The sequence below is a fragment of the Pollachius pollachius genome (assembly GCF_949987615.1).
Source record: "Pollachius pollachius genome assembly, chromosome: 1".
NCBI lineage: Eukaryota > Metazoa > Chordata > Actinopteri > Gadiformes > Gadidae > Pollachius > Pollachius pollachius.
The window spans coordinates 52,273,965-52,294,068 of record NC_136934.1 but is presented as its reverse complement, the minus strand read 5'-3'; the positions used below and the strand labels follow the sequence as shown (position 1 = coordinate 52,294,068).

General features: G+C 52.4%; 1 protein-coding gene across 3 annotated transcripts in view; it reads left to right on the top strand.

The window, feature by feature from the left end:
- Positions 1-20,104, top strand: part of adam15 (ADAM metallopeptidase domain 15) — a 33,250-nt gene that overhangs the window by 11,338 nt on the left and 1,808 nt on the right. Inside the window, exons 4-21 of one of the 3 annotated variants that reach the window (XM_079745280.1) lie at positions 896-974; positions 1,297-1,373; positions 2,980-3,172; positions 3,521-3,586; positions 4,400-4,471; positions 4,816-4,985; positions 5,607-5,691; positions 6,395-6,543; positions 7,457-7,634; positions 9,162-9,254; positions 9,749-9,944; positions 10,685-10,793; positions 11,418-11,613; positions 12,502-12,579; positions 13,271-13,382; positions 14,584-14,737; positions 16,091-16,199; positions 19,915-20,054. In XM_079745280.1, the coding sequence (XP_079601406.1) occupies positions 896-974; positions 1,297-1,373; positions 2,980-3,172; positions 3,521-3,586; positions 4,400-4,471; positions 4,816-4,985; positions 5,607-5,691; positions 6,395-6,543; positions 7,457-7,634; positions 9,162-9,254; positions 9,749-9,944; positions 10,685-10,793; positions 11,418-11,613; positions 12,502-12,579; positions 13,271-13,382; positions 14,584-14,737; positions 16,091-16,199; positions 19,915-20,054 (2,256 nt within the window). Of the gene's footprint in view, positions 1-895; positions 975-1,296; positions 1,374-2,979; positions 3,173-3,520; positions 3,587-4,399; positions 4,472-4,815; positions 4,986-5,606; positions 5,692-6,394; positions 6,544-7,456; positions 7,635-9,161; positions 9,255-9,748; positions 9,945-10,684; positions 10,794-11,417; positions 11,614-12,501; positions 12,580-13,270; positions 13,383-14,583; positions 14,738-16,090; positions 16,200-16,383; positions 20,055-20,104 lie in introns of those variants that run through there. The other 2 variants (XM_079745282.1, XM_079745281.1) reach the window with 2 other exon arrangements.

Genomic DNA, 20,104 nt, shown 5'->3' with positions numbered 1-20,104 from the left:
AGCAGGTAAGGGTTAGACAGTACAGAGATAGGTCCTTAAGGAGCAGGTAGGGGTTAGACAGTACAGAGACAGGTCATTAAGGAACAGGTAGGGGTTAGACAGTACAGAGACAGGTCATTAAGGAGCAGGTAGGGGTTAGACAGTACAGAGACAGGTCATTAAGGAGCAGGTAGGGGTTAGACAGTACAGAGACAGGTCATTAAGGAGCAGGTAGGGGTTAGACAGTACAGAGACAGGTCATTAAGGAGCAGGTAGGGGTTAGACAGTACAGAGACAGGTCATTAAGGAGCAGGTAGAGGTTAGACAGTACAGAGACAGGTCATTAAGGAGCAGGTAGGGGTTAGACAGTACAGAGACAGGTCCTTAAGGAGCAGGTAGGGGTTAGACAGTACAGGGACAGGTCATTAAGGAGCAGGTAGGGGTTAGACAGTACAGAGACAGGTCATTAAGGAGCAGGTAGGGTTAGACAGTACAGAGACAGGTCATTAAGGAGGGGGTAGGGGTGAGACAGTACAGAGACAGGTCATTAAGGAGCAGGTAGGGGTTAGACAGTACAGAGACAGGCCATTAAGGAGCAGGTAGGGGTTAGACAGTACAGAGACAGGTCATTAAGGAGCAGGTAGGGGTTAGACAGTACAAAGACAGGTCATTAAGGAGCAGGTAGGGGTTAGACAGTACAGAGACAGGTCATTAAGGAGCAGGTAGGGGTTAGACAGTACAGAGACAGGTCATTAAGGAGCAGGTAGGGGTGAGACAGTACAGAGACAGGTCATTAAGGAGCAGGTAGGGGTTAGACAGTACAGAGACAGGTCAGTAGAGCAGGTAGGGGTTAGAGAGTATTGTACCATGTTGAGGGAAGTGGCCCGCTGACCTCTGACCTCTGTTCTACCCTTAGCGACCTGCTCCCCAAAGCCCCCAACATCTTCTACTACCTGCCCAACGGGACGGGCGTTTCCACGGAGACAGACCCCCCAGTGAGAACACACACCCACGTACACACAGACACTGTGATATACACGCACACACGCACGCACACACACACACACACACAGACGCTGTGATATGCACACACACACACATAGACACTGATATAAACACATTCACACGCAAACACACACCCACGTACACGTAGACACTGTGATATAAACACACACACACTGATATAAACCCACACACACAGCCATACACACACACCCACACACACAGACCCTGATATAAACACACACACACCCATGCACACACACCCACACACACGGACACTGATATAATGTGTGTGTGTGTGTGTGTGTTCCTCAGACCCACTGCTACTACCAGGGCACGGTGAGAGGGTACCTGACCTCCAGGGTGGCCCTGAGCACCTGCTCCGGGCTCAGGTACCAGTACTGCCCCATTCCACCCCTCATGAAGCACGGCAGTGGTACTCATGCCCCTCTTCCGACAGCACCCGCTCAACTCGCGCGGCGTGACTCGGCGCGCTTCCAGGCACGTCGTGCTTCCGTCTAGAAAGTACCTCTTCAACGTGGGCGGGTCCCGGGACACATAAACAGACAGGGTTACCCACGGGAGCGTCTCCACCTCGGCCACCGCCCACGGCGGGTTCTTGCGCGCTGATCCTGCCGTGTTCAGTAGTCAATCACTACTGCTGACTGAACGCTGATGCTAGTATTTAAAGAGTCGGGTTTCAGGCTCGGACGTCGCGCTCATCCTTACTCGTCCCGTGGCGTCACTCTGGCCAATCAGTGGCCAGCAGCCTTTTTACGTCACACATTAGTATCTGATGGTACCAGGTATGAGGTACCTCATTTTGGCGATCGAAACGCAGAAAAAAGGCGGGCCGAGTCGAGGCGAGTTGTGCTGGTAGCGTCGGTGGAACAGGGGCTTTATAGTACTGTAGCACTATGAGTGGGCAATAGTACTTATAGCACTGTAGTACTATCATTGAGCAGCGGTAGTGACCGCAGTAATAACCAGCCGATGCTGCAGTGATAGCAGTGAGGCTCGGATTAGTAATATTACGCATTTCCAGATTTAATCGTATTAAAAGTTTTAGTACTTATATACTATAATACTATAACCTCCAGCGGAGGTGGAAGAGGGAAAACCTTTCTGCCAGGCACCTCGTAGGAAGCGTGACGCGTCGACCTTTGCCCTCTGGGTGCTGGGAGTTGGAGCTCCGTGCTGGGAGAACAGCGAGCTCCTTCAGGTCCTCAGGCGCCGTGACCTGCGCTGGGCCTGCGTTTGTCCGACCAATCCTAATCTAGCTAATCCATGCGACCCTTGACCCCTGAGAAGTAGGCTAATCCGTGCTCCTTCTCAACACCCGGCGTGTGTTTCATCACAGATCACCTGACCTCTGAATTATAAATCAGACCCTGACCGGGGAGATCGTTGTTCTGGAGAAATCTGTTTTCTTAAACACTCGTCACAGCCAATCAGAAACCGGCTGGGCGGGGTCGTACTCATTCGAGGCTGATGATTGGCTGTGTTATAACGAGGGCTGTGACGTCACCACACAGTCACGTTCTATTCTTATTGTGTAACCTCAATACTATAGTATTGAGGTTACACAACTCACACTATACATACTAAGTTGTTCTGAGTAGTATGACCCAAAGAACCCCTAAGATTTGTTCAGAAGCAGTAAACCAAAAACATGTATCTATATATATATTTGTATATTTTTTTTGTATGTACATATATATATATATATGGTTTTGTTGTGTGAACAGCACCACGCAGAGGGCAGAATCTGACGACTCAGCAGAACCTCTCTCCTGTAGCTCCTCAGTGGTCAGAGGTTTCCTCACATGCAGCGCAGCACTGGGGCCATGACTCAGCACAGCACTGGGGCCATGACTCAGCAGAGCACTGGGGCCATGACTCAGCACAGCACTGAGGCCATGAATCAGCACAGCGGCTCTCAGAGCGCTGTAGAACCTCGGGAAGGGGAGGACCCATGCTGTGCTCTGCTCTCCACAGGGGCGTGGTCGCCCTCAACGCCACGCTGAGCTGGGAGCTCCGCCCCGCCGACCCCCCCGCGGGGGGAGGAGGAGGAGGAGGAGGGGTCCACCTGATGTACCGTACCGGGCCCCTGGAGGGCTCTGGTCCCGGGGACTGCGGGGTCTCCCACGGCCCCGTGCCCCCCCTCCACACGGCCCCACACACACCCAGGGTGAGGAGGGCTGTCCCGGGCCGTGGAGCAAGGCACTAGAGGGAAACCCCACCTTGATGTGGGGATGACCTCACTGAGAGGGAGGGGCCTAGTGTTGCCTTGACGACCAGATGTATTCAAACCACTTGGGCTGATACCGTTTACAGATGACCAACTGCATTTACTGTTCATTTATATGCTTGTAATGTTTCTAAGTAACAGTTTGTTGTAGTCGTTTATTGTGCGTTGTTTATCGTATTCCAAAGATACTTTGATTCGTTTACATTTGATGGCCGACCTGTGTTGACCTTTGACCTGCTGGCTGCTGGGGTTGACCTCTGACCTCTGACCTTTGTTTGCTTGGTACAGATAAAGAGAGACATCGTCTCTGAGACCAAGTACATCGAGCTGGTGCTGGTGGCCGACCATCAGGAGGTGAGTGTCTGTGTGTGCACGTGTGTGTGTGTGTGTGTATGAGGGTGTGTGTGTCTATGAGTTTGTCTGTATGTCTGTGTCTATGATTGTGTGTGTGTGTGTGTGTGTGTGTGTGTATGAGGGTGTGTGTGTCTATGAGTGTGTCTGTATGTCTGTGTCATAATTGTGTGTGTGTGTGTGTGTGTGTGTGTGTCTATGAGGGTGTGTGTGTATGTCTGTGTCTATGATTGTGTGTGTGTGTGTGTGTGTGTGTGTGTATGAGGGTGTGTGTGTCTATGAGTTTGTATGTCTGTGTCTATAATTGTGTGTGTGTGTGCGTGTGTGTGTGTGTGAGGGTGTGTGTGTCTATGATTGTGTCTGTGTGTCTGTGTCATAATTGTGTGTGTGTGTGTGTGTGTGTGTGTCTATGAGGGTGTGGGTGTCTATGAGTTTGTCTGTGTGTCTGTGTCTATGATTGTGTGTGTGTGTGTGTGTTTGTGTGTATGAGGGTGTGTGTGTCTATGAGTTTGTCTGTATGTCTGTGTCTATGATTGTGTGTGTGTGTGTGTGTTTGTGTGTATAAGGGTGTGTGTGTCTATGAGTTTGTCTGTATGTCTGTGTCTATGATTGTGTGTGTGTGTGTGCATGTACTTTAATTTTGGTTTTAGGTTAGACCTCATTTGCTCAATTGAGGACGTCTCCAATATGCTCTTTAATACTAACTTGCTGGTTTAGTTCATTAAGAAATGTTCTCACAATGTTATTATACAAAGGACTTGCTGAGATATCCTTATGCAGCATTATTGACTCTCATTAATCTGTGTATTGATCCAGTACGTGAACTATCAGAAGAGCAACAAGACCATCATCTACCGCCTGCTCGACATCGCCAACCAGGTGGACTGGGTAAGACAGGCTGCTGAGGGTGAGACAGGCTGCTGAGGGTGAGACAGGCTGCTGAGGGTGAGACAGGTTGCTGAGGGTAAGACAGGCTGCTGAGGGTGAGACAGGCTGCTGAGGGTAAGACAGGCTGCTGAGGGTAAGACAGGCTGCCAAGGGTGAGACAGGCAGCTAAGGGTGAGACAGCCTCCTCTGGGTTCACCTCGTCTCACTGGACCTGCTGGATATACCACCGTGATCTGGACCCTCCCTCCCTCCCTCCCTCCCTCCCTCCCCCCCTCTCCCTCCTTCCCCCTCCCCCCCTCTCCCTCCCTCTCCCCTCCCTCTCTCTACCTCCCCCCCCCCTCCAGTTCTACCGGCCCCTGAACGTGCGCGTGGCCCTGGTGGGTTTGGAGATCTGGAGCGACCAGGACCGGATCGCCGTGGAGCGGAGCCCTGCCGACACGCTCAACCACTTCCTGGAGTGGAGGAGCCGCGAGCTGCTGCCCCGCCTTCACCATGACAACGCCCAGCTGGTCATGTGAGGCCCCGCCCCCCTCAGCTCAACATCATGATGACGGACAGGCCTCACCTGCAGTGTGACCTGTCCGTCATCACACCTCATTATGCTTCGGGGTGGAGTTCATTTGGTCACTGTGTGACGCCTGCATTGAGAGGATGCTATTTATGGATTGTTCATGTTTATTGACTTTACTTTGTGTGTATGTGCATGCGTGCATGTGCGTGTGTGTGTGTGTGTGTGCGTTCATTCGTGTGCGTGAATGTGTGTCTGTGTGTGTGTGTGTGTGTGCGGGTGTGTGTCTCTGTGTGTGTGTGTGTGTCTGTGTGTGTGTGCATTCCTGTGTGTGTGTGTGTGTGTGCGTGCGTGCGTGTGTGTGTGTGTGTGTGTGTGTGTCTGTGTGTGTGTGTTCCTGTGTGTGTGTGTGTGTGTGTGTGTGTGTGTGCGTTCCTGTGTGTGTGTGTGTGTCTGTGTGTGTGTGTGTGTGTGTGCGTTCCTGTGTGTGTGTGTCTCTGTGTGTGTGTGTGTGTGTGTCTGTGTGTGTGTGCGTTCCTGTGTGTGTGTGTGCGTTCCTGTGTGTGTGTGTGTGTGTCTCTGTGTATGTCTGTGTGTGTGTGTCTCTCTGTGTGTGTGTGTGTGTAGGGGGGGGTCTTTCGATGGCACCACGGTGGGGATGGCCTCCCAGTCGTCCATGTGCTCCAAAGACCGGTCAGGAGGAGTCAACGTGGTGCGTTACCTGTCTGACTGTTCACCTGTCTGTCTGTCTGGCTGTCTGCTAACCTCTCTGTTTGACTCTTCACCTGTCTTTCTGGTCTCCTGTCTGTCTCACTGCTCACCTGTCTGTCTGTGTGTCTGCTAACCAGTCTGTTTGACTGCCAACCTGTCTGTCTGACTGGTCACCTGTCTGTCTGTATGGTTACCTGTCTGTCTGACTGGTCTCCTGTCTGTCTGTCTGGTTACCTATCTTTTTGTCTGTCTGCTAACCTGTCTGTCTAACTTGTCACCTGTCTGTCTGACTACTCTCCTGCCTGTCTGGCTCACTCTGTCTGTCTGTCTCTCCACCTGTCTGTCTGTCTCTCCACCTGTCTGTCTGTCTGTCTCTCCACCTGTCTTTCTGTCTGTCTCTCCACCTGTCTATCCGTCTGTCTCTCCACCCGTCTGTCTGTCTGACCCCGTCTGTCCGTCTGTCTCTCCACCTGTCTGTCTGTCTGTCTGTCTGTCTCTCCACCTGTCTGTCTCTCCACCCGTCTGTGTGTCTGCCTGTCTGTCTGTCTGTCTCTCCACCCGTCTGTCCGTCTGTCTCTCCACCCGTCTGTCTGTCTCTCCACCCGTCTGTCTGTCTGACCCCGTCTGTCCGTCTGTCTCTCCACCTGTCTGACTGACCCCGTCTGTCTCTCCACCTGTCTGTGTGTCTGCCTGTCTGTCCTCAGGACCACCTGGTCAGCATCCTGGGCGTGGCCTCCACCGTGGCTCACGAGCTGGGCCACAACCTGGGGATGGGCCACGACACGGCCGAGCGCCACTGCCAGTGCCTGAATGAGGCGCGGCTGGGCGGCTGCATCATGGAGCCCTCCACGGGGTAGGTACCAGTACCACTACCAGTACCACTACCAGTACTACTACCAGTACCAGTACCAGTACTACCAGTACTTATCATGTTGAATGAGGCGCGGCTGGGCGGCTGCATCATGGAGCCCTCCACGGGGTAGGTACCAGTACCACTACCAGTACCACTACCAGTACTACTACCAGTACCAGTACCAGTACTTATCATGTTGAATGAGGCGCAGCTGGGCGGCTGCATCATGGAGCCCTCCACGGGGTAGGTACCAGTACCACTACCAGTACCACTACCAGTACTACTACCAGTACCAGTACCAGTACTTATCATGTTGAATGAGGCGCAGCTGGGCGGCTGCATCATGGAGCCCTCCACGGGGTAGGTACCAGTACCACTACCAGTACCACCAGTAGTACCAGTACCACCAGTAGTACCACTACCACTACAGTACTATCAGTACCAGTACTACCAGTACTACCTGTACCAGTACTGATCATGTTTAACAAGGTGCGTCTGGGGCCTCATCATGGAGCCCTCCGCAGTGCCCTGATTAGCATGCTAGCATTGTAGCATCGTAGCATGCGATACTGGCTATCTTATTGTTTTTTATATATCGTTTCATAATAATCATCATTTATAAGGAAGTGATTATGAGTCAATATCCCGTGACACAGTACCGCCAAGCCCCTGGATCAACACCCAAACACAGGGGCTGTGTTTGGGTACCCAGTACGCCCTCTGCTGGGCGTACTGGGTACTGCATCCAATCACACACACACACACACACACACACACACACACACACACACAGGTAGCTGGCGCCCTCTGCGGGGCGTGCTGGGTACTGCGTCCACTCATATCACCTCTGGTTCTGTGGCTCTCCAGACCCGGATCCCCGGCCCTCCTGACCTCTGACCTCTGACCCCCCCAGGCTCATGCCGGGGCAGCTGTTCAGCAGCTGCAGCGCCCGGGACCTGACCCTGAGCCTGGGCCACGGCGGGGGCATGTGCCTGTTCAACGTGCCCCAGCCTGAGAGGCTGCTAGGGGGGGCGCGCTGCGGGAACCTCTACGTGGAGAAGGGGGAGGAGTGTGACTGCGGCCTGCTGGAGGTACGGCTACACGCTAACGACACGCAGCATGCTAACGTTGTGTTACATGCTAACGACGCGCATCATGCTAACATCGTGCTACATGCTAACAACAACGCAAGATGATAATATCACGCTACATGCTAACAACGCTATAAATGCTAACATCATGCTACATGCTAACAACTTGCAACATGCTAACAACACTAAACATGCTAACATCATGCTGCATGCAAACAACATGCTTCGTGCTAACAGGAAACTTCATGCCTTCTTCATGCTACATACTAACAACCCACAACGTGCTAACATCATGCTGCATGCTAATAACACAAAACATGAGAAGATCATGCTAAATGCTAATTACACACTACATGCTATCATCATGCTACATGCCAACAACACAAAACTTGCGAACATCTTACTACTTGCTAATAACACGCTTCATGCTAACGTCAAGCAACATGCTAACATCATGCTACATGCTAACAATATGCAACATGCTAACATCATGCTACATGCTAACTTCATGCAACATGCTAATATCGTGCTAAATGTTAATGACATGCAACGTACTGATGCGATAGCCGCTGGCGGTAGAGCTAATGCTTACAACACGCTACTTTGTCGATGAGCTCAGAGTGCTGTCCGAACAGAGGAGAATGTTTAGACTCACTGGGGAGTTCCAGGGAGCGCCACAGGAAATGAGTCATTCCTGCGGGCCGGTCGGTGAACCCCTCTCACTTCTGGATGTGAGGGAGTCACCCTGGACTCTGACCAGCGGTTATACCCAGTCACTCTAATTTGTTTATCACATCCAGATGACTTGCGCTATTTAACAAATATTAACAATTGAACAAGATAACACTTTTTGCCGAGATTTATTTGTTTTTAGTAGCAGTGTATTTGTTTTTATGAGCGTGACGAGACAGCCGTCAAGCGACATTTTGAGATGAAAACAATATCCCGAGTTTGAGATCTCAATCATGGGTTATTGCCCAATATCCTGAGTTATGCGAACCAATCAAATTGCGCCATCTCAGGAGGTTCCCGTGTAGCACATACTGAACTGTGATACAACGCTTACAACTACTTTACTGAGGCCTTGTTCATTGTGAGCCTTAATGCTCCGCTCAGATTTATTGCTCAGGTCAGTATTGCGTGTTTGGCTGTTCAACACAACCCAGTGTGGACTGACCCCTGAAACTATCAATACCAAAGGCACTGGTCACATGCAGTAATCTGTGTCTGGTTCTGTACATGAAGCTACATGCTAACATCAGGCTCCATGCTAACATGTTACCTGCTGGGGGCAGCGATCATACGACATGATATAACACACTGCATGCTTACATCACGCTACACGCTAACATCACCCTACATGCTAACATTACGCTGCATGCTAACGTCACGCTACATGCTAACATTACACTGTATGCTAACATCAGGCTACATGCTAACATGATAACAGTAGCATCACACCATGATGTGCTGTAGAAGGGGCGTGTTCTCCGTGTGACGGTGTGGTTCTGTGCTGTGATTGGTCAGGAGTGTGATGACCCGTGCTGTAACGCCTCCACCTGCAGACTGCAGCCCGGAGCGCAGTGCTCCGCCCACGGCACCTGCTGTGAGGACTGCAGGGTAGGACACACACACACACACACACACACACACACACACACACACACACACACACACACACACACACACACACACACACACACACACACACACACACACACACACACACACATATATAGACACACACAGACACAGACACGCATATATAGACACACACACACGCACACAAAAACATGTATACACACACATACACAGACACACACACACACATATATAGACACACACACACACACACACAAGCACACACGCACACACACACGCAATAAGAAACACACATATATAGACATACACATACACACAGTCTCACACAAAAACACTCACACACACAATCAGACACACACACGCACACACAAACATATGCACACACAGACACACTTACACAGACACACAATCAGACACACGCACACGCAGGCGTAAACACACAGTTCAATCACACGTTGACCACAAAGACGGAGCCAACTATGAAGAACTCTGTCCCCCCTGTCCCCCCCCAGCTGCGGGCGGCAGGGTGGCCGTGCCGGGACCCCCTGGGGGAGTGCGACCTCCCAGAGTTCTGCACGGGGGCGTCGCCCCACTGCCCGGCCAACGTGTTCCTGCAGAACGGGGAGCCGTGCGAGGACAGAGCCTCCTACTGCTACGGAGGCTCCTGCGCCAGCCTCAGCACCCAGTGCCAGGCGCTGTGGGGAGCCAGTGAGTCGGGGGGGGGGGGGGTGTCTGGGTCCCATACCCAAGGACCCTGCTACAGTATAGCGTATTATTAGCGTGACGAGACGACCGTCATGCTATATCCCGAGTTTGAGATCTCAATCTCGGGATATTGCCCATTATCCCGAAATTGCAAACCAATCAAATTGCGCCATCTTAGGAGGTTCACGTGTAGCATATGCTAATAGAATTGAGTATAGTTTTGTATAACCGGTATAGTTTAGTATAACTACAATAGAGAGAATAGTTTAGTTTAGTATAGCTTGGTATAGTCAACCAGTGGGCAGCCTGGACGGGGCAGCGATCAGGGGGGTCCAAGCCCACCTGAAAGGTTCTGGGTTCAATCCCCAATGGCCCATACTATAGTATAATCTAGCAGCAGGGGGTCTGTGTAGTGTCGCACTCAGATGGGTTGTCTCCCCACTGCAGTGTACCTGCAGCCCACCTTAAACAGACGCCCTCTCTGCTCCCAGTTAAGCAGTCCCAGTCCCAGTTCAGAGCTCTGGTACCCAGTAGCAGAGCGACACAGCTTCCCTCTCCCTAAAGCGTCGGGTCAAACCCGCCCGCTCACCACTCACCCATCAAGACTGCCGTCGCCTGACTGCCCGTCTGTCTACGTGTCTGTCTGCGTGTCTACCTGTCTGTGTGTCTCTCCGTCCACCTGTCTCTCTACCTGTCTGTGTGTCTCTCCGTCTACCTGTCTGTCTGCCTGTCTGTCTGTCCAGATGCCAGCCATGCCCCGCACCTCTGCTTCTCCTCCGTCAACAAACAAGGGAATAAATACGGCAACTGCGGCCAGACGTCCAACGGCTCCTACGTCGCCTGCAGGAGCGCGTAAGAACACCCAGTACTAAACAGTGTGTGTGTGTGTGTGTGTGTGTGTGTGTGTGTGTTTAAGATCGCTTGTGTCTCTGTGTGTATGTGTGTGTGTGTATGTGTGTGGCTGTTTATGATCGCTTGTGTCTCTGTGTGTATATGTGTGTGTGTTTGTTTATGATCTCTTGTGTGTGTGTGTGTGTATGTGTGTGTGTGTGTGTGTGTGTGTGTGTGTGTGTATATGTGTATGTGTATGACGCTGCTCTGTCCCTCAGGGACATGCTTTGTGTTAAGCCTATGTATGTGTGTGCATTTGTGATCGTGTGTGTGTGTGTCTGTGTGTGAATGTGTGTGTTCCCCCACCTGGGACGTTTTGTGCAGTAAGCGTGTGTATCTCTGTATGACGTGTGTGTGTGACGTTGTGTGTGTATGATCGTGTGTGTGTGTGTGTGTGTATGATGTTGTGTGTGTATGATCATGTGTATGACGTGTGTGTGTGTGTGTTCCCCCTTCAGGAACGTTCAGTGCGGTGAGCGTGTGTATGTGTGTGTATGATCGTGTGTGTACCTGTGTATGACGGTCTGTGTGTCTGAAAGTGTGTGTGTGATCATGTGTATGACGTGTGTGTGTGTTCTCCCCCAGGGACATTCTGTGTGGTAAGCTCCAGTGCCAGGGGGGCAGCGAGCGGCCGGTTCTCTCCAGCGGCGCTGAGATCCTGACCACCAAGGTCCAGTTCAACCACAGCGACCTGGTCTGCCGGGGAACCTACCTGGACCTGGGGGACGACGTCTCGGACCCCGCCAGCGTGGCCCAGGGCACCGCCTGCGGCCCCCACAAGGTAGGGCCCCCCTCTAGAACCCCCAAGGTAGGGCCCCCCTCTAGAACCCCCAAGGTACGGCCCCCCTCTAGACCCCCCAAGGTAGGTCCCCCCTCTAGACCCCCCAAGGTAGGGCCCCCCTCTAGAACCCCCAAGGTAGGGCCCCCCTCTAGACCCCCCAAGGTAGGGCCCCCCTCTAGAACCCCCAAGGTAGGGCCCCCCTCTAGAACCCCCAAGGTAGGGCCCCCCTCTAGAACCCCCAAGGTAGGGCCCCCCTCTAGACCCCCCAAGGTAGGGCCCCCCTCTAGAACCCCCAAGGTAGGGCCCCGCTCTAGAACCCCCAAGGTAGGGCCCCCCTCTAGAACCCCCAAGGTAGGGCCCCCCTCTAGACCCCTCAAGGTAGGGCCCCCCTCTAGACCCCCCAAGGTATGGCCCCCCTCTAGAACCCCCAAGGTAGGGCCCCCCTCTAGAACCCCCAAGGTAGGGCCCCCCTCTAGAACCCCCAAGGTAGGGCCCCCCTCTAGACCCCCCAAGGTAGGGCCCCCCTCTAGAACCCCCAAGGTAGGGCCCCGCTCTAGAACCCCCAAGGTAGGGCCCCCCTCTAGAACCCCCAAGGTAGGGCCCCCCTCTAGACCCCTCAAGGTAGGGCCCCCCTCTAGACCCCCCAAGGTATGGCCCCCCTCTAGAACCCCCAAGGTAGGGCCCCCCTCTAGAACCCCCAAGGTAGGGCCCCCCTCTAGAACCCCCAAGGTAGGGCCCCCCTCTAGAACCCCACAAGGTAGGGTTCTCTCTCTAGACCCCATAAGGATGTTTGACAGATCCAAACCGTCAGACTCTTATTTCCAGAGAGAACTGGAGTGTGTGTCTGTGTGTATTTGTGAGTGTGCGTTTGTGTGTTTGTGCGTCCAGGCGTGTGTGGACCAGCGGTGTCAGGACGTGTCCGTGTTCCGGGTGGATGAGTGCCGGGGGAAGTGTAACGGGCACGGGGTGAGTCCAGCAGGGCTTGATATCTATAATATTAATGTTATAATGATGAGATACACACACAGTATGTAAGGGATAATGTACAGAACGCCGGTCATTAGCGGGAAAATAAGCCCTGACAGGGCGAACAGGACACCGACGCGAAGCGGAGGCGTCTGGCTTCTTCCTGAAGGGGCTTATTCCCGATAACGGCCGGCGACGATCTATACATTATCCCACTTATACACGGCTACTTGCCTCAAACGAAAAAATTGCCTCAGACGTCTTTTTACAATTACCTTCCGTAGTGTAGAGCAGCAGAGAAATAGTCCGGCAAAGACGCTGACGTCGCTTAGCAACCGAGTAGGCCGGGGTTGATTAATTACCGGACTACTTGCGGAGTGTTACGAAAGACGTGAATCAGAGGCAAAGAATTCCACTTTCCTTGACAGCGGCCATTATATGGTTAGCAACGGTCCGTTATCGAAACATAATTGACGGCCGGTGCGTCGGGGAGGCCCATGCAAGTGAACGGAGCGTTCCACGGCATCGAGGAGAGCCGTGTGGTAGAACATTAGGACGCTACGGTACAGTGACGAGGACGTGGAACGCACGGCACACCGTGTGGCAGGACCCACAGCACTCCTCTCAGACCTGTGTGTACTCTGTGTGTGTGTGTGTGTGTCGTGCGGCTGTTGCGTGTGTTGTGTGTCAGGTGTGCAACAGCAACAGGAACTGCCACTGTGAGGTGGGCTGGGGCCCCCCGGAGTGCCGCTACGCCGGGCACGGGGGCAGCGTGGACAGCGGCCCCTCCCGGACCCCCGGAAGTAAGGACCCTTCCTCCCCAAACCAGCCCGTTCAGGAGCGGGTTCATACTGTATATATACTTTACAATATTGCCTGACATTCACCCGTTCACACAGCACGTTCACCCATTCACACAACACATTCACACAACACATTCACCCATTCACACATAGGTTCATCCATCCATGCACACATTCACACACCGACGGAGGAGTGGGCCACGCAGGGCGACAGCCAGCTCGTCAGAAGCAGTGAGGGCGAGGAGTCTCGCTCAGGGACACCTCGATTCGAGCCCCTCTGAGTTTAAGGGCCCCTCTGAGTGGGTGTGAGGGCCCCGTGTGTGTGTGTGTGAGGGCCCCTCTGTGTGTGTGTGAGGGCCCCTCTGTGTGTGTGAGGGCCCCGTGTGTGTGTGTGTGTGTGTGTGTGTGTGAGAGCCCCTATGTGTGTGTGTGTGTGTGAGGTCCTCTCTGAGTGTGTGTGTGAGGGCCCCTCTAAGTGTGTGTGTGAGGGCCTCTGTGTGTGTGAGGGCCCCTCTGTGTGTGTGAGGGCCCCTCTGTGTGTGTGAGGGCCCCGTGTGTGTGTGTGTGAGGGCCCTGTGTGTGTGTGTGAGGGCCCCTGTGTGTGTGTGTGAGGGCCCCTCTGTGTGTGTGAGGGCCCCGTGTGTGTGTGTGTGAGGGCCCCTATGTGTGTGTGTGAGGGCCCGTGTGTGTGTGTGTGAGGGCCCCGTGTGTGTGTGTGTGAGGGCCCCTGTGTGTGAGGGCCCCGTGTGTGAGGGCCCCTGTGTGTGTGTGTGTGAGGGCCCCTCTGTGTGTGTGAGGGCCCCGTGTGTGTGTGTGTGTGAGGGCCCCTCTGTGTGTGTGTGAGGGCCCCTCTGTGTGTGTGAGGGCCCCTCTGAGTGTGTGTGTGTGAGGGCCCCTCTGTGTGTGTGAGGGCCCCTCTGAGTGTGTGTGTGTGAGGGCCCCTCTGTGTGTGTGTGAGGGCCCCCCTGAGTGTGTGTGTGTGAGGGCCCCTCTGAGTGTGTGAGGGCCCCTCTGAGTGTGTGAGGGCCCCTCTGAGTGTGTGTGAGGGCCCCTGTGTGTGTGTGTGAGGGCCCCTCTGTGTGTGTGAGGGCCCCTCTGAGTGTGTGTGCGTGAGGGCCCCTCTGTGTGTGTGTGTGAGGGCCCCTCTGAGTGTGTGTGTGTGAGGGCCCCTCTGTGTGTGTAACGAGGTGTCCCCCTCCAGGCACGGACCCGGTGCGCGTGGCCCTGCTGGTCATCTTCCTCTTCGTCCTGCCCGTGGTCCTCCTCTTCCTCATGCTGCGGTTCCCGCGGTGCCGGCGTGGCCTGCTGTGTCTCGGGGCCGGGGGCCCCTTCAACAAGAGCCGCCAGCACAACCGGTAACCCGCCTCACCCCCACCTCACCCCCGTCTCACCCCCACCTCACCTCCCCTCACCCCCTGTCTCACCCCCATGTTTCACCAATTAGCAGATTGTTGATTGGTTAATTTAAATTGACATCTTCATTGAGGGCATTTAGCAGAGGCTGTTATCCAAAGCGACTTACAATAAGTACATTTGTCAGAAGAAGGAGAAACAATATATCGCTTTGGGTACAGTAAGGATGTTCATAAAACCAAGTGCCGAGCATAGGAGGCTACACAACGCTAAGTACTATTTTTAAGCGCCATGACGTACAACACATTATTAATGCATAAGAGGGGTGTAAGGGGGTAAGGGGTAAGGGGTGAGGCTATGCAGAGTCTAGGTGAACTCTCAAAATCTGAACTGGTCAAAATCTAGTTCTGATTGGTTGATTGGTTAATGGCTGAGTTCTGATTGGTTGATTGGTTAATGGCTGAGTTCTGATTGGTTGATTGGTTAAAGGCTGAGTTCTGATTGGTTGATTGGTTAATAGCTGAGTTCTGATTGGTTGATTGGTTAAAGGCTGAGTTCTGATTGGTTGATGGTTTGCGTGATGCAGTGTGGCCCACTGTGAGGACTGTGGGACCGGGTTTGATGCCCAGCCGCTGGACAGCAGGTAGGACTCAGTGTTGTGTTTGGGGTTAGACAGCCGAGGGACAGCAGGGAGGACTCAGTGTTGTGTTTGGGGTTAGACAGCCGAGGGACAGCAGGGAGGACTCGGTGTTGTGGTTTAAGAGTAAAGAATCCCTCTGCTGGCTCTCCTCTGTCATGTAGTTTGTGTTCTGATTGTGATGCGATAGAGGTCAGAGGTCACCCTTGCTGATGTAATAAAGGTTAGAGGTTAGAGGTCACCCTTGTTGATGTGGTAGAGGTCAGAGGTCACCCTTATGGATGTGATAAAGCTTAGAGGTCAGAGGTCACCCTTGTTGATGTGGTAGAGGTCAGAGGTCACCCTTATGGATGTGATAAAGCTTAGAGGTCAGAGGTCACCCTTGTTGATGTGGTAGAGGTCAGAGGTCACCCTTGTTGATGTGTTAGAGGTCAGAGGTCACCCTTGTTGATGTGATAAAGGCTAGAGGTTAGAGGTCACCCTTGTTGATGTGGTAGAGGTCAGAGGTCACCCTTGTTGATGTGTTAGAGGTCAGAGGTCACCCTTGTTGATGTGGTAGAGGTCAGAGGTCACCCTTGGTGGATCTCACCAAGGGATAGAGGTTGGAGGGGGATTGATCTCAGCTCCTTCAGGCCGGGGGCCGGGGGGGAATCAAAGGTGATTAACAAGGTTTAACGAGGTGATTAACAAGCTGCTTAACGAGGTGTTTGCTGGGCAGGACTCCGGTGTCAGAGCGAGTGGACGACTACAACGGGGAGCACGTGCAGCCGCTCCGCTACCAGTGGAACGGCCACGGAGAGATTCCCCTGACCCCGCCCGCCAACAAGGTAACCACGGCAACCTGACTGGCGTTTGAAAGGTCATCCGTCCGCTTCGCTCCTCCCATTAACATGTGTGCTTGTCTGACAGATTGACCCATCTGGCAGCGATCACCCCCGCCCCCCCCCGCCTCTCTGCATGTCTTCTCATTGGCCGATCAGCATCTGCTTCATGTTTTTTTTCTCCTATCAGGTTCATGACAGGCCTGCTCCTCCCACTAAGCCCCTCCCCCCTGACCCTGAGCTTAAAAAGCTCCAGGTAACCGCGCCCAGCTATTGCTTAGCGATTAGCGTCCGCTACTGTGTGCTAACGTGCTAGATGCTAACACAGGGTGCTAGTCTCTAGTCTCTAGAGGGATTAGTTAGCCTGTCTGTTTCTAGTCGTGTACTGGGGTGGAAAGTACTTTTACTCAACAACTGAATATCTGTTCAACTTTTTTCTACACTTTATTGATCAAAGACTTAAACATACTCAGTACTACTTGGATTGTTACCTTACATTACTACTATTGACAGCCCTCCTCTTGTTGAGCTGACTGTCGCTAAGGGAGAATGGCAGTTTGCCATCCACACTGAGCCAAGCGAGTAGTACTTTTCCTACTACTGATTTTATCTGAGGTGGATGATTACAGCAGGTCAAAATACCGTTTTCCGAGGGTAATTTACTTTTCAGGACGGTATCAGAGTACTTATCCACCACCGGTAGTCTCTGTCTGTCGGTCTGTCTGCCTGTCTGTCGGTCTGTCTGTCTGTCGGTCTGTTTGTAGGTCAGTCAGCCTGTCTGTCTGTCGGTCTGCTTGACTGTCGGTCTGTTTGTAGGTCTGTCAGTCTGTCTGTCTCTGCGGCTGTAGTCGCTCACAGTCGTTTGCTCAGATCTAGAGCAGTGTGCGTTGTGTTGCGTTTTATGTCCATGTGTTTCTAGGTGTTTAGTGTCTACATGGGTTCTGGGTGTGTTGCTGCACTATACCGCAACGACTGACATCATGCTGCTGAGTGTTAAATCTGGTCTTCGTTTTCACCTGAAGTGAAAACAAAGCCGGATTCCTGAAATGTCGCTGAGGAACTCGATGAAGTTTCATTTCACCTGGAAGTGGTCACATTTACATTTACATTTAGGGCATTTAGCAGACGCTTTTATCCAAAGCGACTTACAATAAGTGCATTTGTTACAATAAGTACATTTGTTATAAGAAGTGAAAGAAGGTCACCTATTACCACGAACTAAAAACAAAAAGAAAAACGATTGCCTAAATTTATACCTCAATGTCCAGTCTGCAAATAACTGGGTACATCTTACCTTATATTTGTTTTCTGATTTACTTTTTCTTTTTTTTTAAACTTTTTTCTGGTTTTCTGATTCAATTTTTTCTGATAATTGCCCAATCAGAAAAGGCTCTTGCAGTGACCAGTATCTACCACAGAAGGCGCTGTTGCTGCTATTTACTTATTGACTTCCCTCCCTCCAGCGCCGCACTGCACCCTCCAAGCCACTCCCCCCCGACCCCTATACCCCCGCCCATCAGGTACAGTCACTGGCTGTCACCACGGCCTCGTCGTCCGTCTGTCTGTCTGTCTAGCGTTTGTCCTAGATGCAAAGTGCATGTGTCCTAGATGCAAAGTGCATTTCCTCCACATGGATGTGGAGGAAACAACGTTGTATGATTTGTAAAGTCCTCGACTTTACAAATCAAAAGTCTAATTTAAGCTGTGACATAATCAGACCCTCTAATCGAGCAGTAGCATGGCTCATATGGTGCTAGCCTATCAGCATTGCAGATAAGCACAACTTAATCACCTTGTCTTGTCTGTTGTAGCAGAGCACTGTAGCATAGCTTCTTAGCATAGTGTTGTACCACTGTGTTGTAGAATAGCTTCTTATCATAGTGTGGTGTCATTGTGTTGTGCCATTGCAAGCAAAGATGAGGCGCTCAGGACGTCAGGAATCCACAGTTAGGAATTATTCCATTCTTCTTCATTGGGTCCCAGTCCATAAACTGAAGTCACCTGGTAGTATAGCTGGCATAGCTCTACTTCTGCTTTCAAAGTAGAAGTAGATCTGCTGACCAGAGAACAATCACAGCCACAGGCTAGTCTACTTCTTGTGGTTCTGCTTACACAACAGCATCTGCTCTCTGCGTTTGACCGACCTGTGAGAGCGTTCTGTCAGACATGGTAGCCTGTAGTGACCGGGCGATGTTCGACAAGACATCCCACACTTCAGAAGTGAGGGGTGGAGTTAAGGTGTCAGTAATCATGGAGGTAGTTTGAACCTGCATCCTGTGTAGGGTCGTACGTTGTTTAGTCCAGGATGTGAAGGGTCCTCAGCTACCCCACAGGCATCGCACTTCTCCTCAGAGACATGTTGTGACACCGTGGGCCTGGTGGGACCCTAGCCGTTGGCCTCTTGGCTACTGGCGTGGCCAAACAATGTCCAGAATGTAAATCAAACACCCCATTCTAGTCCCAGAAAGCAAGCCAGAGCGTAGAGAGCAATAGGCACCTAAGGCAAACCCTACGACACACCTATGGTGTCCCCTACGGTACCCACCTCTTTGGCTCAAGTATTTAATGAGTTGTCCGTTTTTAAATCATGTGCGCTGCTGTAATAATATGTAAGGGCTCCACTTCCCATGTCGTGACATTTAGAGAAATAACACAAGCTGAAATTTTGTCTTTAAGGATAAGCTTTGATCCAAAGTGCCAGTTACAAGGGGAAGCTGAGAAGATTCAGAAGTGAGAGAAGCTACTAATACATGTCAAAGGGCTGCTTGACCAAGTTTCTAAACACAAGGAAGTGTTCATGCTCTCAGAGAGGCGAGGCGTCCGGTGTGGAAGACAGAGAGGGATTCTGCAGCTCGTGTGGAGTTGGCTAGCTGTCCTTAAGCATGGGTCTTATAATGAGGAGCCTGAAGGCTTCAATGAACGTTCTATCGTTGGGTGTTGGTGTTTGTAGGGCCAGTGTGCACACCCCTTGAAATCCAGTCAGCAGGGAGGTTTTGAAAGCTACGGTTCAGAATTCAAAGAGTTCTTGATGTCTGGGCTAGCTCAGCTTCCACGGGTTAGCTTTAAACATGCTGTAGGGTGGTCAGTCTAACAGTGTGGTCGGTGCACCGAGAACATCTAATCCATGTCACGGCTTTCCTGCATCCTGCTGGCCTGACGTGAGGCGGGAGGAGCTAGCCATCTCTCCGTCAGTGTGCCAGCGGCTGTGTCACCTGCACTGCTTTCTTCCTCTCTCTTCTTTCCGGCGTTAATACCTCCAGCCGCAGGTCAGACCCGCGCCTCCAAACAGACCTCTTCCTCCAGACCCCAAGCAAACTCTGGGCCAGGTACCCGCTCGGAGCTAGCACGTAGTTAGCATGTAGCTAACATAGCAGTAGTCCACTAGTGTGAGAATGTTCATAATGATGGTGTTGATCGATTGATTCGTTTGTGGTTGATGTGGTGGAATCTCAAGGTCTGGGGACTTAATCTAAACGTGAGTATCTCGCCCGAATACTAATCTCTTGATGCTGAATGATGTGGTGGAAATGGTTCTGTAGAGTTTAAATAAATTGTGCACTTCAAACGCTTTGGTTGAATCCAGAGTATGGCGGTGATTCAGGGATTGGTGGAATCCAGAACAGGTCTGGTGTGGGTAAGGTCAGGGTGGGTGGGGGTGATGCATCATGGGTAAAGGCCCTACTGTAAAGGTCTGACACCGTTTCCGTGGTCCTTTGCCCAGGTCCCGGTCCGTCCCAAACCCCCGGTCCCAGCCAAACCCTCCCCCCTGGACCTCCCCCCTCACCCCCGCCAGCCCGGGTACGCCCCCGTCCTCACCCACCCTCCCCCCAGAGCTGTCGCCCCTGCAGGCCTACCCAACAGGTACAGGGGTGTGTGGGTGTGTGTGTGTGTGAGATTGAGTGTGTGACTGA